The 17453-nt window shown below is 40.5% G+C and overlaps 1 protein-coding gene across 2 annotated transcripts in view; it reads left to right on the top strand.

The window, feature by feature from the left end:
* Positions 1–12729: 12729 nt before the first annotated feature.
* LOC122560704 (zinc finger protein 474-like) overlaps positions 12730–17453 on the top strand; it is a 39628-nt gene continuing 34904 nt past the window's right edge. Inside the window, exon 1 of one of the 2 annotated variants that reach the window (XM_043711665.1) lies at positions 12730–12930. In XM_043711665.1, coding sequence (XP_043567600.1) covers positions 12928–12930 — 3 coding nt within the window. In that variant the 5' untranslated portion in view covers positions 12730–12927. Of the gene's footprint in view, positions 12931–16026; positions 16379–17453 lie in introns of those variants that run through there. The other variant, XM_043711646.1, reaches the window with a different exon arrangement.

Consider the following 17453-nt stretch of genomic DNA (forward strand, 5'->3'; position numbering starts at 1 on the left):
TCAAATTTTTTCAGGATAAAACTTAACATCAAACATATTTACAATCATTAAACTGCTGTTGAAAGGTACCTTCGAAACTAAAGTCTCGAATATGTGTCCCGCTGTAAAAAAATAATTTAGATGGACAAGTTCAAGGAAATTCGAGACGGTTTATTAACATCTCTTAATTGCTTACCGCGATTCCCTCAAACTTTGTGGTAAAATAAACTCTGTTCGAGAAAAATCACGAACATCCCTAAAGCTGTATTCAACTCCTAACTTTTCATCCAAAACCACCCCGATGATCACTACAATACAGTAAGTCTTGCTCGTTTTAAAGGAGACTGAAATTACATGAAATAGCTTTTTTTCTAAAATTATTTATCATCGATTGAAGTAGAAACGTGAACCAGTTCCAGCCAGTATCTTGCCCCAGGTTTCCCCAATCTTACTCTCTCTGACACACTCTCTGTTAGCTCCGTTTGCGCCCCACAGCGTCTAATTCCTGTAATTACTTTGCTGCTGACATTTCACAGCCGCCGCATCTGTTGACACGGCTCCAAAAATTGTACTTTCTTTTAAACACTTCGTTTGTAATTGTGAAATCTAACGTAACATGTTTATCACAGCACAAACAACTGCCAGGCTTTATTATATATCCATTTTCAAAAGAAAAAATACCATTTGTAACGCTTCAGTAAACACAAAAGATAAACATGAGAGCAAATATGAAGCGAGATTATTCTTCTCGGATTTTCTTCTAACGACAGTGCACACAAAGGAATTGTGGTATTTTGGCAGATAAACGATCCGAATCAGTCAGTAGGATTGTACAGTCCGGAAACATTTGGAAATCCGTAGTGTTGAGTGATTTGCAAATTTATTTGATGGCAAATGTATAGTTCTTTATGAGAGGTTGCGGGGTTGCTTTATAAAAAAACGTTCTAGTAATATTTAATTACTTTGTTGTTGTTTAAGAGCCGCTCCGCAGCAACTAGTAATTTTAACGCTTTTTAAAATACATTGGTTCTGAGATTTCATTGCTGTTTAGTGTATGCCATCTAGTGTCGGCTGAAAGGCACACCGTTCTTCCCCAGGTTATAGACGGTAATAAATCCCACAGGACTGATCCATTAATGTTTCGACTTTATGAGAGAATGTATGTTATTGATTCCTGGTGTCTGTCAGGGACTTCTCCTAACAAGCTTGGAGCAATGTGTTTAATGCATTCTTCAGCTAAAACCAGTCCATGCAAGTTATTAAAAACCGAAAGAACTGCGGATGCTGTAGATCAGAAACAAAAACAGAATTTTCTGGGAAAGCTCAGCCGGCCTGGCGGTATCTGTGCAGAGAAATCAGAGTTAACGTTTCGGGTCTGGTGGCCCTTCCTCAGAAGTTATTACTAACCTCAGGAACCTAAGGGAGAGGGGCGGGAGAAGGCCATTCAGTCCATCCATCCCGCCCTGCCATTCGACGGATGGTAGCTGTTCTTCTACTTCAATGCAATTTTTCCTCATAACTCCCCAATATCCCTTGACGTGTTAAGTATGTAAAACAAAATGAAAGGGAGACGCTGGCCTAATATTGTTATAGCTGGACTATCAATCCAGAGACCCAGGTAATATTCTGGGGACCTGAGTTCAAATCATGCCGTGGCAGATGGTGAATTTGAATCCATAGAAAGCTACAATTAAGAGTCCAATGATCCATGATTGTCCAAAAAAAAAATCTGGTTCACTAATGTCCCTTAGTGAAGGAAATTTGCCATCCTCACCTGGTCTGGCCTACATGTGACTCCAGACCCACAGCAATGTGGTTAACTCTTAACTGCCCTCTGGGTAATTAGGGATGGGTAAGAAATGCTAGCCTAGCCAGTGATGCCCTCATCTCATGAATGAATAAAAAATTCAGTTTTAAAAATACAGCATTTTAGGATAGAGATTTTCAGAGATTCAACTCTGAGAAAATAAATTCTTCCTCATCTCAGTCTTACATGGTTTATTCTTATTCTGAGACTGGCTCCCCAATTCTGGATGAAAGTGAGGACTGCAGATGCTGGAGATCAGCTGAAAATGTGTTGCTGGAAAAGCGCAGCAGGTCAGGCAGCATCCAAGGAGCAGGAGAATCGACGTTTCGGGCATGAGCCCTTCTTCAGGAATGAGAAAAGTGTGCCAAGCAGGCTAAGATAAAAGGTAGGGAGGAGGGACTTGGGGGAGGAGCGTTGGAAATGCGATAGGTGGAAGGAGGTTAAGGTGAGGGTGATAAGGTGAGGGTGATAGGCCAATCACCCTCACATTTTCATCCCCAATTCTGGACGTCTAGCCAGAGAATCAACATTTGTGCATCCACCCTGTTAATCTCTGAAAGAATTTGTGTTCCAATTAGATCACCTCCTGTACAAACACCAGAAAATGCAGACCTAGTCTATTCACTATTTCCTCACAGGACATTCCTTCCATCCCAGGAATTAGTTTGGTGAACAGTTCATTATACTCCCTCTTGGTGAGTATATATTTGTTTAGATAAGGAGGATGATCCATCTTGGCCTTTTCCACTGCTCCCCAGCATTACAGATACCAGTCTTTTAGCCAATTCAATTCACTCCATGTGATAGCAAAAAAAAGTGAGAGGTACTGGATGCTGCAAAGGCTATGGGTCCTGCCAACATTCTGGCAATAATACTGAAGACTTGTGCTCTGGAACTTGCCACACCCCTAGCCAAGCTGTTCCAATACAGTTACAACATTGACATCGATCCAATAATGTGGAAAATTGCTTAGCTATGTCCAGTACCTAAAAGGCAGGAAAAGTCCAACCCAGACAATTACCACCACATCAGTTTACTCTTGATCATCAGTAAAGTGGTGGAAGGTGTCATTAACAGTGCTATCAAGCAGCACCTGCTCAGCAATAACCTGCTCAGTGTCACCCAGTGTGTTTTCTACCAGGGCTACTCAACTCCTGACCTCATTACAGCCTTGGTTCAAACATGAACAAAACAGATGAATTCCTGAATTGGGTTGAGAATGATAGTCTTTCACATCAAGGTCACAGTTGACTGAGTGTGGCATCAAGGAGCTGTATAGATGGAATCAGTGGGTATCAGGGGTAAAATCTTTTGTGGTTGGAGTCATACCTGGCACATCGGAGGTTCTGGTTGTGGAGCTCAGTTTCAGGGTATTTCTGCAGGAGTTCCTAAGGATAGTGTCCTTCAGTTGCTTCATCAATGACCTTCCCTCCATCATAAAGGAGATGTTTGCCGATGATTGCACCATTCGTGACACCTCAGATATTGAAGTGTTCAAAGGTAACAAGATCTGGACAGTTTCCAGGCTTGGGCTGATAAGTGGCAAGTAACACTCATGCCACATAAATGCCAGGTAGTGACTATTTTCAATAGGAATCAAACTAATTACTCCCCCTTGACATTCGATGGTCTTAACACACTGAATCTCCCACTATCAACATCCTCAGGGTTACCATTGACCATAAATTCAGCTGGACTCATTACAAAAACACAATGGCTACAAGAGCAGGGCAGAGGCTAGGAATATTGAACCTCATGACTCCCCAAAACCTGTCCACATCTCCAAGGCACAAGTCAGGAATGTGATGGAATACTCCCTACTTCTCTGAGTGAGTGCAGCTCCAACAACACTCAAGAAGCTTTACATCATTCAGGGCAAAGCAGCCACCTTGATTGGTACATCGACAAGCATCCATTCCCTCCAACGCTGACACTCAGGAGAAAGTGAGGACTGCAGATGCTGGAGATCAGAACTGAAAAATGTGTTGCTGGAAAAGCGCAGCAGGAATTCCTGAAAAAGGGCTTATGCCCGAAACGTAGATTCTCCTGCTCCTTGAATGCTGCCTGACCTGCTGTGCTTTTCCAGCAACACACTTTTCAACACTGACACTCAGCCAAGCAGTGTGTACTTTCTACAAGATTCACTGCAGAAATTCACTAGAGATCTTTAAACAACATCTTCCAAATCTGCGACCTCTTTTATCTAGATGGCCAAGGGCAGCAGATGGATGGCTCCACTACCAATTGCAAGTTCCCCTCCAAGCCAATCACCATCCTTATTGAAAATATATCACTGTTTCTTCACTGTTGCTGGATCAAAATCATGGAATTCCCTCCCTAAAATCTACAGGCTGTCAAGAAGGCAGCTCACCACTACCTTCTCAAGGGCAACGAGGAACAGGTAATAAATGCTGGCCAACCAGCATTGCTGCCATCCCACAAGTGAATAGCAGATAGTACTCCCAGGTGAGTTCCTGCCAAGGCTCTATATAATTACTGTGAGACACCGTTGTTCCTGTAATACATTTTTAGTAAAGACCAACATAGAATTTGCCATCGTAACTGTTGTTTGCTGTACCTGCGCGTTAACTTTCCATGACTCATGAAGAAAAGACACCCTCAAGTTCAACACTCATCATTTAATAAATACTCTTTGGACTGAAGCTTACCAGAAATCCGCTAAGTGTTAATTTTGGTGAGTTTCATGAAGGGTTTTTACTATTTGATCTCGAGAGATTTTGCATGCTATCACCCAATCACCCCTCTTATATATTTATGCACTACACCCCAATGGCACCCTGCTCACTGTATTCTCCCATTTGCAGTAGGTGCTTATATATTTATGCACTACACCCCAATGGCACCCTGCTCACTGTATTCTCCCATTTGCAGTAGGTGCAAGTACTCACCACTTGCAGGATATCCTGGGATTCTAGCACAGCGCCATTGTACACCAGGCCAAGAGCTCAAAGTCCAAAGCTGTGTGGCATGATTCATATTATATTCCTGGACAGAATAGACTGTGAAAAATTTGCACCCTGCTTTATGGACAGGGACTTGGAGGTACAAGAGGGCAGGGTGGTGCACAGGAGGGCTGTCCGCTTCCTAGGGGACTGGAAAAGGAGGCTATGACACCAAACCCTGCCAGTCTGGCTCGAGGTTGCCACTCAGTTAATGCCATGTCCGCAGTCTGGAGAAATGCCCAGCAATGCAGGCAAGAGGTCAGTTACCTTCTCTGCTTCACCAAGGTAAGTACCATCATCATCTTTCTGCTTCCACACTCATTGCATGCGACATCTTACACACATGTTCTCTCGTTCTTTCTACTGAGACAGTTCACCACTTTTTCCCACCCCCTGGACCAGTACTGACAGTTGTGTCATCCACTTTCATCTCACTGAATCCCTCCATTTGTCTCATTCTAGGACAAAACACTCCATAATAGGGCTGAAAATGCCAAATTGGGTGGTGGTGTAGCCGAGGTTCAGCTCCTCATCTCCTATGACGAGAAGATTCTGGTACTAGATGGGGTGGACTGTCAGTACTCATGTTGTGATGTCCCAGCAACCAAGAAAGAAGCATTTTCTGGATTAGTGGTGCTGGAAGAGCACAGCAATTCAGGCAGCATCCGAGGACAGGCAAAATCGACGTTTCGGGCAAAAGCCCTTCATCAGGAATAAAGGCAGAGAGCCTGAAGCGTGGAGAGATAAGCTAGAGGAGGGTGGGGTTGAAGTGTTCCGAGGCGGAAGATGAGGCGTTCTTCCTCCAGGCGTCTGGTGGTGAGGGAGCGGTGGTGGAGGAGGCCCAGCACCTCCATATCCTCGGCAGAGTGGGGGGGGGAGTTGAAATGTTGGGCCACGGGGCGGTTTGGTTGATTGGTGCGGGTGTCTCGGAGATGTTCCCTAAAGCGCTCTGCTAGGAGGCGCCCAGTCTCCCCAATGTACATGAGACCGCATCGGGAGCAACGGATACAATATATGATATTAGTGGATGTGCAGGTAACACTTTGATGGATGTGGAAAGCTCCTTTGGGGCCTTGGATAGAGGTGAGGGAGGAGGTGTGGGCGCAGGTTTTACAGTTCCTGCGGTGGCAGGGGAAAGTGCCAGGATGGGAGGGTGGGTCGTAGGGGGGCGTGAACCTGACCAGAAAGAAGCATTGTCCATTGCTACAATACTCTCCCATTGCCAGCACGGTGAATGTACTCTTAACTAACCCGAACATTTGGCCCTTGTTCATGACACATTCTGCAGGTAAAAATGGCATCTGCACAGTCTCAGCATCCAAGAGACACCCCCACTCCACCTCTGAAGAATAAGCCACAGACTCCTCAGAGGAAGCATTGGCAAAACTGCCTCTGCACCCTCCACCGATTCAAATATTGACACCCTGGTGGGTATTTTAACTGGAGTATCTGCTGGTGAGGAAAAAATGCTGCAGGTCACTGATACTCAGAGGACTGACAGAGACCAGACACCTGCTAAGTCCCAGGTAGCTGAGGACCCTATGATGTTGATGATTAAAAATATCATAGAAATACACAGGAGATATAGGAGCAGCTGACAGGTGTGTGCACGCATTGAGCAAATTGACAATGCTTTCAATATTGGACCAATGGTGCTGACAGTATGTTGCCTTAGGCATGTAAGCATGTGGCTGCCTCCATTGATGGGTTAATGACTGCCATGGACAGTGAGGTCCAGCACTGTCACAGTCTGCTAGCTCAACACATGGACTTGCCTCCTATCAGTCCAGCCATTGGTACTCAGCATCAATGACAAGGCAATAGGGAGACAAGGGGCTTTCCTTACTCTCGGTGCCCCTTCTGCACAAGGAGGCAAGCAGTGGCAATACACACCCAACAAATGAGGAACCACATGTAGGTATCCCAGAAATCTCCACCCAGTAGTCAGCAAAGGTCTCCAGGTCTTCACTTCGACCCTGCCTGTCACCCTCAGCCCTGAGGTGGATGCATTTGCCTTTGGGCAGGACATATTTGGTATGCTTGGGTCCTCTAACCAAAATCTCTCCTGAGTGGCCTGGCCAAAGCTTTAAAGCCCAAAAACTCCATCATTAAACAAGCCTCCTACACTCCAGCTGCAGGTCCTAAGATTACAGTAAGGGTAGTGACAGGGAAAGATAAAAGAAGAAGACCATCTGAGGGCACAAAGTTGGCATGAGTGACATTTCATTGTAAGTATATTCACATATTTGTAAACATGTGTTCACTTTTGTTTCACTCAGGACATGTCTTTCTAACTGCAATTCAATATTGAAGTTACATAGGCATGTTATTCTTAGCACTACCCTCAGTTTTATGGTCCAAGGTGTGAAATGGGTAGTGCCTGCACCATGTGCGGGCTATAGAAACTTGGAAGGTGCTTACTACTTTGGCATCTAATGTTAATCTTTCATTGACTGTGCATCACAACCATTAGTGAAATTGATTCCCAATGCTAAATAATGTAGTCATGAGTACATTGGGTTAGGATTTATAGTCCACACAGTAGTCATTGTCCAAGGTTCATACAACACATTTCCTGCAGGTCTCTTATACCTGTACTGTATAAATGCCTGTAATTCTGTTACCCTTTGAAGGCACTCTCATTGCTCAAACGTGAAGCCCTCTCCATTACAGAATAAAACACGTTGCCCATTCCAAATGCCTTTTTGGCTTACTATAAGCCATAATCCTAGAGACCCCAACTACAGAGTTTCTCCCAATCTGCATTCTCTGTTTCTCCTTAATATCCTGAATACTTTCATCAAATCACCCCAAACTTTCTAAATTCCAGAGAATACTTTTCTAATTTGTTCAATCTGTTCTCATTAATTGATCCTTGAAGTTCTGTGAAGATCCTTGAATCTATGCTGTATTCCCACCAAGCCAAAATTATTATTCCTAAAATTTGGTACCCATAACTGCTGACAGTACTCTGGGTGCGGTCTAATCAGGTTTTATATTGCTGATGCATGACTTCTTTTTGTTTTATGTTCCTCATTCATGAGTAGATTTCAATAAGGAGAAATATTAATAGTTACATCAGTGCTTCACAAACTTACTTCCACTTTGAATCCATTTAAAGTTTTGAAAACTGTTGCGTTCCTAGATGAATGATTGTGAAGGAAACGTTGGAGGAGAAGGCTTATGAGAACTGTTTAATGGGAGTCAGCTATTGATACCTCAGAACTTGCATGCTAACTTGGGGTCTCAACTCCAATTATAGGAAGGCCAGAGTTAAATATTGATCATGATTCTCTATGGACAGATGCTCAAAATAAGTATCAACATCAAATAATTGTAACTGTTTGGAAATTTCATGCTGAACCTCAAATAAATCCAACTTTATTTCTTTTTAATATTGTGTCGCATCTGTAACTAAATCTCATTAGCTACATGTCAAGACATGTTTAAAGCTGGTTGAAAGCTTATTGTTACATATTAGAGTTTCTGTCAGCATCTTACAAAGTTCTATATTAGGAGTTGCTCCTGAAAAAAACCCAAAATCATACTCTTATGAGTTCACTCACTATTTACCAATTAATGTTGTTTGGGGTTATAACAATGGCATCCTTTATGAAGTAAATCAGTTATTCCTGCCTTTCTGTGTGAGAAGACTTTTTTTAACTTATATTTGGTTTGCGGAAACATTAACTTAGGAGCATAAATGCCTACTGTCTATTTCTTACATAGCCCTTATCACCCAATGAGGCCTAGAGAAGAAAAGACTTGTCTGGCTAAATATTTCACTGGTCCACTGAAGATGGGAGCTAGCTCAGAAAGGAGCAGAAGTTATATTATTTAATGAGAAGAGAATATAAGAACTATAGAGGAAGGAAAATAGCAATAATAAGGAACTATAACAAATATATTTTGGACAAGCAGTATAAGAACATGGGTGAACCATTTTGCTCCATGAATCTGTTTCACCATTTAGGAAGATTGTGGCTAATTGGTATATTAACATGATTATCCAGTCTTAGTAATGTATTCTTTTAGCTAAATGAGTCAATCAACTGATCATGCTTACACAATAGTTTTTTTTTCTCTATACAGGTCCCTTTCTGGATGGCATCAACCCCAAAGTTCAACAACAGAGTTTAAAGTCTGTTTTCGGCTGCCAACTGTCCTTATTCCTCTTCAATCCTGCCATGATTCCCTCAATTTTCCAATCTTTAACAATAAATCTGAATCATCAGAGTGAATAGTCCTGCCCTGCCTGTAGCTACTCCATGTTGTAACGTGGAAGTCCTACACTATCTCATGCTACAGGCAGGATACACCAAGAGAAGTCACGTTTAATAAAAAACTGAACAAACTGTGGATGCTGTTAATCAGAAATAAAAACAGAAATGGCTGCAAGAACTCAGCAAATCTGTGAAGACAAATCAGAGTTAGCATTTTGGGTCCAGTGACACTTCCTCAGAACAGGGAAGTCATGTTTACAGACATTGTCAAAACACTCTTTAAACACATGTCACAAAGTAAAATATGTATGCTATGTTGGTCAGGTTTACTGCTGACAGATGCATTGTTAATAATTAGGGTACTTGACTGGAGGTGCAGATTGTATGAATATTTACCACAAATCTGTTAGAATTCTTTGAGGTAATAAGAAAATTAAACAAAGGAGAGCCAGTGGACGTGATCTATTTGGATTTCCAGAAACAATATTCCAGCTATAGGGCTGAAGACCACTGCTCCAAGACCAACTGTGCTTCTAGCTGAACTGTTTCAATACAGCTAACAATTCAGCTAACATGTTGACAACTACCTGGCAAAATGGAAAGTTGACAGATATGTCTTGTTCATAAAATGATGGAAGGTGTCATCAATCATGCTATCAAACAGCATTTGCCAACAGCCTGAATCACAACCACCCCTCAGCTTCTGACCACATTAAAGCCTTGCTCAACATATGGACAAAGAATTGAACTTATGAGGATGATGAAAGTAACCGTACTTGACTGATGACGGAATCAAGGAGGCCCAGTAAAATTAAAGTCAATGGGAATCGGAGCAAAATTCTCCACTAGTTGGAGTTCACCAAGCAAAAAAGGAAAATTGGTGGGATTGTTGAAGGCTGTTGGGGTGACAGAGTGCAGAACTAGAAGATATAGGTTTAGAGTGAAAGGGAAAAGATATAAAAGGGACAACTTTTTCTCACAGAGGGTGGTGCGTGTATGGAATGAACTCCCAGAGAAAGTGGTGGAAGCTGGTATGATTACAGTATTTAAAAGGCATCTGGATGGGTATATGACTAGGAAGGGTTTAGAGGGATATGGGCCAAGTGCTGGCAAATGGGATTAGATTAGGTTAGGATATCTGGTCAGCATAGACGAGTTGGACCGAAGGGTGCTGTACATCTCTATGACTCTATGCTGCCTGAGATAGGTTTTTTTACGAAAAAAGGACAAGGGCAGCAAGCATGTGAGATTCCATTTTCTCCAAAATCCCCTCTAAGTCACAATACTTGCTGACTTGGAAAAATATTGATATTTTTAAGAGAAGTATTAAAGGAATGTTTCTGCTTTAAAAATCTGTACATTGGAAATTAAAGTTAAAAAAACTCGTCTGTCATGTCAGTATGTCAGTTATGTGATGTCTTTTACTATGGAATATCACAAAGCCTTTTGACCTACATATTAAACTCAAGCTGCTAAAGGGAAAGTCTTATAATGCACCTGATTAGGGACAACACAATGCCTCCTTCTAAGGTATGAAACCATCCTTCCTGCCTCAACAGACATTGAAATGGGATCCACTCAATTTGGTCCATTGAAGCATTTGAAAAGTTGATTGCGTCAGTTAAAAGACCATGAATGAATCTAGTTCCAGACTATGGAGTAATCAACCTTCACAGTTAGAAAGACTATTCACCAGTCTAGAATAGAGGTTTTTACAAGCTAAAACAAACTGTACGGTTACTTTAGGAAGTAGAATCCAAGGACCAGGCGCCAAAGAAGTTGTGCTTACCAAATGCTGTTCCATTGTCAGAAAGACACTTGCTAACTTGGGAAAATATTGATGTTGTTTTATCATCATAAATTTGTATTTTTAGAACTTCCTAACTAACTGTCAGAATACCTTCATGAGACAGACTGCAGTGTTTCAATAAGGCAGCTCACCAACTTCTGAACAGCAATTAGGGGTTGGCAATAAATTATACCAATATCCTATGAATGAAATTATTCCATGATGAATTTATTTTAAAAATTGTAAGGAGGTCTTACGAGTCTTTTAAGGAACTATCAACCGAAAAGAAAAGATTTATTAAAATGTGGTAAATGCATCATTCATGATGATTGACTGCCTTATGATGCCTTTAACATGGGCCAGACAGATCCTCAGTGATGAGCGAGTAACATATATGCCAGAGGCTAAGATCGAAGTGTGAATTGTTTTCATGCAAAAATAGAACACTAGGAGAAGTTCAGCAGCCTTAAATACTGTCATATTTCTTTGAAAAGTTAAACTTCTGCTTTGGCAAAAAAGGACTTCCTGAGTGCAGAGCTGTATTTAACTGCTGGCTTCTGAGGAGGTTGCCTCTTCAATTCAGAAACTATCCCTTGTTTAATCATTTTGAGCATAGCCTGTCTCTACACTATTGCAATCTTCTATGATAGTTTCATAGAAGTATCATACAAATAAAACAGCAAATTGTTCACTTGAACAATAAGAGAAGTTCATTTATACTTAGTATTGCATCTCTTGGATTCCACTTTCCCAGTACATTTTACAAACAGTGCAGAGTTACTAATAATAATTTAAATGAAATAAATGGTCCATTTTGTCTACATGCAATGCTAACATAGCCGATAATCTTCTCTATATTTGAATGTCTCCCTTACAAATATGATTTGCAGATGGCTATTGAACATGTAGAAGTTGCTAATCACATCATTGCAAAGTTTTGAAAATAAATTACTAAACATTTGAAGACATAGGTATGCAAAAATATGAAAAATGTAACAGGTGAAGATTAGTTGTTACACTGAACCTGTCCTATACCATATTATCATTCCGCCTACCAGTCCCACCCATCTGCAACAAAGTGTCTTCAGAGAACCCTAAATCTTCCGCCAATTTGCAAAAATCCTCTGGAAAATGATTGCCTCTCTGATTAGAAAGATGATCAAACAAGTGTTTCCAATATCCCAATGAAAGCTGTGTATGCTGGAAATCGGAAGAAGAGTCATATCGACCTTGAAAGATCACCCTGCTTTTGTCTCTACAGATGCTGCCAGACTTGATGAGTTTCTCCAGCATTGTCTATGATTGCTTCCAATATCCCTTCCATTTGAGATTGTAGTGTCCACTCACATAATTCATTCCGCTCCCTTTAAAATATTGCAATGAATTTGCATGCAGTAAAAGTGGCACAGCCTATTTTAAAGGTTGACAACCTCTTGTGAAAACAAATACCACCTAATATTAAAATGAGTTCAAAGTTTACACTTGTTCCCTAGTCATTTCTAATCTGACAAGCTCAATAGTACATCTACATGGGGCAAGTATAGTCTTGTCATTATTTTTGGATGTCAATCAAATATTCTCAAAGTTTACAATTTACTGCTGTAAAAATCTACAGTTCAAAGCTTACTGTGATAAATGAAGTCTTTTAAGCCAAGCATTAATGCAGTGGCCTTCCTCTGAAACTCTTCCAAAAATGCAAGTCTTTTTTGCCTCTTGGGTGACAATTACTATCGTTGAAAAACAGCACTTAATAGCGGACCCATTTTTTTTTCTCCTCTGCAAAAATCTTCACCTGTTTTAATTTGTGGCTGACAGGCAATTTTCAATAGAGAGGATGCAAGAGGAAACTGTTAAGAAAGATGAGCAGGTGTATGTATGGTGGCAAATTTGCTGCATTGTTTCGTAAAGCATTGCTGCCACCAATAACAATACAAGCCACTGAGTAGCGCTGTTGTATTCTAACGCAGTTTGAACGTGCCATGAATTTGGAAATTCTGAATATTTTGATCTCTATCTCCTTCTGACAGTCCATTTCTCTCATTTTATAAATAATGATTGTTGAAATCACTATGATGTCACTTGTGGAATATCATTTTCTGTGGATAAGTTAAGCTTAGAGCTGGCAGAAATTAGTTTCTATCCCCATCAGAGCTATTGGACCTTCAAATGGTAAGTATGTTATTTTAATATTTACACTTGTGGTTTTGCAAGCAAGTTAAATGTAAAATCTTGAATACCACAAGGTTATTGGAAAGGAGAGAACATATAAACTAACAATGAAGTAACGATCAATGAAAAAAAGGTTTTTCCTCAAACTTGTTTTTGATCGCTACATAAATATACACCTGGATCCTGCTCCAGTGTGGGTTTGCCTCTCACTAAAACCACAGTGAAATATGTTGGTAACCACAGTTTTCTTGCCTTTTTCATGGGTTTTCTTTGCCAACTTTCTGCCACTGCTAAAGGAGCTGATTTTGTTCAGTTTGGTTATACTAGTGCAGGCAAGGTATTTCACTCAAACATCCCCTATGCCAGGAGTTAAGGACATTTTTAAGGGGTGACTTCAGAAGCCTAAGGCTGAATATCAAAGACTTGATTTTCTGAGGTCTCACCAGCAAAGGATTGAAGTTGCAATTTTAGAAATGCAAACATACAGAATAAGTTGTTGCCCATTTCTCACAGGCAGTATGAGCTACTAGTAACTCTATTTCAATTGGATCAGTTCAGTTTCATGGGAGAGGTGGAAACACATTTGGAATGTTTCAGAAGCGAGTTGCAGCGGAGATGAACATGGATCTTGGTGACGACTCCATATCTCTTTCAGATGGTTATAATTGAGGCATTGGAGCTTAGGGCAAATAAATCAGCTTTAAAAGACAGTGTGATAATGGTATTTTAAAGGGTAGTGCAGAGTGCCAACTGGCACACCATGTGTGCTAATAGGAAATATCGAGCTTCAGGTGCTGACATGAAAGCTTAACATAAATTGACAAACTACCCCCTACATTGTCTGAGTCTTCAACATCAGCTGGGATTAAGATGTTTAGTATAAGAAGTATCAGCTAAAAAAAGAATCAGTATGCAAAGAAGTATGGTGTTTCTTGTATAGGACTCTGTAATACGTGTTAGCATAAGACTATAAGAAACAGGAGTGGATGAATATTCGGTTCATTGTAAACTGCTACTCGATAAGACTTTCATTTGAATTGCAGAACTGTGCCTGAAACTACCCTGTCTATTAACAATTTGTCTAATACTGCCTTGAATATATTCAATAAGCCAGTCTTCATTGTTTACTGGGGAAAAAAATTACAAATCATGTGACCTCCTAAGAGAAAATATTCCTGATCCTCATTTCCATTTTAAATGGAAGACCTCTTATTTCTAAATCCTGCTTCCTCATTCTCTAGTCACCCTTTGTGAGGAGATTTCCTTCCCTGCCGCATTGTTTCAAAATCATGTATGACTCAATAAGATCATCGGACATTCTTCTAAATTCCAATGAATGTAGAGTTAATCTGCTCAACTTTTTGTCATAAGGCAAACTCTTCATCTAGGAATCAGCCTAGTGAACTTTATTAGTTGCTCTCAATAAAACTACATCCCTACTTAAGGAGATCAAAGTTGTACACAATACTCCAGGTACAATCTCCCTAATGCCCTATACCATTGTCATGCGACTTCCTTTTCTCAGATACCTTGGAGTTAAATTTCATTTTTAAAAAAATTGTCAATTTAATTTGCGAAATGTGAGTTATTTTCCTCAGCAATATCTGTTGTGTCAAATACCACCAAAGCCACTGCATCCTATAAAATTCTGGGTGACAACTGAACCCTTAGTTTGTGTCCTGTAAAATATTACTTCTGACATTAAAATGCTTAAAATGTAATGTTTGCCCAGTAGTGACCAGAGACACTGTTATAAAATGATAGCTGGCTATCAACCACTGGGGACTTGTGTTTTGAATAATGTGCTGCCATTATTCCTGCTTCCTATGTTATTCTAACGTTCTATTTAGAAGTCTATAGTGGAGGATCAGTCATGAATAAACCTCAGTGAACAGGACTAAGTTCAGATAACAAGATTTGCAGATTACACTAAAATTGGTGATATAGTAGACAGTGAAGAAGGTTATCTAAGATTGGTTAAACAAACAATTAATGGTATGGCCCTGGGTAGTGCTGTAGAACAGAGAGATCTAGGGGTTCAGGTACATACTTCTTTGAAATTTGCATCACAGGTGGACAGGGTGGTTTAAAATGTGTTTAGCGCACTTGCCTTCATTGCTCAGACCTTTGAGTAGAGGAGTTGGGACATCATGTTGAGGCCTCATCTGGAATACTGTGTGCAGTTCTGCTCGCCCTGCTGTAGGAAGGATATCATTAAATTTGGAGAGGGTTTGGAAAAGATTTACCAGGGTGTTGCTGGGAATGATGGCTTTGAGTTATCAAAATAGGCTGAGATCTTTTTCACTCGAACATAAGAGTTTGAGGGGTGACTTCATAGAGGCTTTTTTAAAATCTTGAGGGGCATAGATAAAGTGAATAACCCGGATCTTTTCCCTCGAGTGAGGGAGTTCAAAACTAGGGGGCATATTTTTAAAAAGGACGTGAGGGTGGCAATCTTTTTAAACAGAGAATGGTTAGTGCATGGCATGAATTACCAGAGGAAGTAGTGAAGCAGGTACAGTTACAATATTTACAAGCTATTTGGATAAGTACATGAATAGGTAGGGTTTGGAGGGATAAGGGCCAAATGCAGGCAAGTGGGACTAGTTTAGTTTGGGAACATGGTTGGTGGACCGAAGGGTCTGTTTCCATGTTGCATGACTCTATGTAGTTTGTTACAGCCCAGTAACTATGTACAGGAAACATTAACTCTTAAGCCTACTAAATATTACTAACCAGCCATAGAGAAGACATGCGTCTCTCCATCAAGAGAAACGGTCTGACTTCAACTCTAATTGTCCGATAGGAGACAGGGGCAGTCAATTATAACTCACAAATCTTGCCGAAATATACCTCACATAACAAAAACCTTCTTAAATATTATCCCTAACAAGATGAAACAATTCGAGATGACTGTCGCAGGTCCATGAGAACTTGTTAGTAATTGTACTTCCTGCAGGCAAGCAGAGTGCCATTGCCCAGCGACCGATAGTTCCAAAGGACATTCCTATTCTGGACTCACGGTGACCACTTCAAATAATAACTAACACGCATTGTAAGCGATAGCACCACCAGCCTGCACATATTCCTGGCACTTTGTACAATAATGTTGTTTTTAATATGAATTTGTCACAGATGAGATCAAATCACTGTAAACAAGAATATTTTCATATCAATAATATGAACGAAATTAGAAGTGGCTCGTTTCCTAATTCCCTTTCATCCTGATCACTCTGGCTGTGACCATGTGGATGGAGATTTGCTATTGTGTTGATTCTGCTGCTAGGAAACGGCCAAGTCAATCGTTGCCGCGGCTGCAGTGGAACGCTGCTTTTCCTTGTGGCAGGTTAACCCTGCTGATGGTGTCCAGGGCCAGTCCCAATACCGAATCCACGGTTTAAATTATGGAAGCCTAGAGGGAATGATTGGAAGATGACGGTGATGTAAGGTCGGTAATATTATGTAAAGATTCAGGACAGTAAACTTCACAAATTATAGCACTGGACGCGTTTGGTGATATTTAACGCTAACCTCAAACGCTAACTATGATCATTAATGCCTAGCTAGTAATCACTAAATTAAGCTAAGCTGCGCTGTGTCAGAGTATGTTGCAAGGTCAATAGGAGGCAGCTATTGGTCGCTTCATCAAGCCAATAGCCCAGATGCTGAGGTTTCAGAAAGTTTTGATCAGAACCGAGAGTCTCTGAACTGAATAGGTGATAAATCTGCACCTAGAGAATTTCAAATTTGAATAAAACTTCACTTAGCCCCATTCTCCAACTAAATGATAGGTCCATTCTGAACACAAGGCGCCTTGGTGCAATATTACTGGCATGCTCCCACATTAGCCCATTTCCACAATCAGTTCAACATCCTCTTGTGGCGATGGTGTGTTTTCCATTTTTATAAGCCACTACAAGTGCTGCAACAGCAACTTTTCACTTGATCTAGATCTCAGCTTTCACTGTGCAGAACCTGAAAAATATTCTTGCTGTATCTCCTTGCTAATTGAATATTCTGCATTGCCTCAGCTGCTAGCTAATAATTTGACCAAAATGTGAGTAGAATTTTCAAAGCAGGTTGTTGGATATAGCTTGGCCTCGAGCCTCATCAGGGAGATTAAATTCAGGTAAATTATAAAGCTTTTCACTGTGCCTCGGTACATGTTACAATAAATTCAATTCAATTCAAATTACGGTTGGGGACCAACCGAGGTTCTGAGAATAGGTCTTCCACAAAGATAACATGAAAATAAATTGCAAAGTGACAACAAAAGCTTGGGGATTTCAGATTTTACATTTCCTCTTTCAATTGTTATACACTGCAAATATTTAACAAGGGAAGAGGCCACTGAGTAGGCCACATAACTCTGTTAAACCGTATTAATTCAATGTTATTATAATTTCCTAGCTCATTCCATTCCTTGCTTGGTTGATGTTCCTTAAGTACCAAGATTACAAAAGAAATATTATTATTAAGAGTTTTAATTTCTCTGAAGAGGCTCAAGACCCATCTATATCCAA

The sequence above is a fragment of the Chiloscyllium plagiosum genome, chromosome 2 (assembly GCF_004010195.1).
Source record: "Chiloscyllium plagiosum isolate BGI_BamShark_2017 chromosome 2, ASM401019v2, whole genome shotgun sequence".
Lineage (NCBI taxonomy): Eukaryota > Metazoa > Chordata > Chondrichthyes > Orectolobiformes > Hemiscylliidae > Chiloscyllium > Chiloscyllium plagiosum.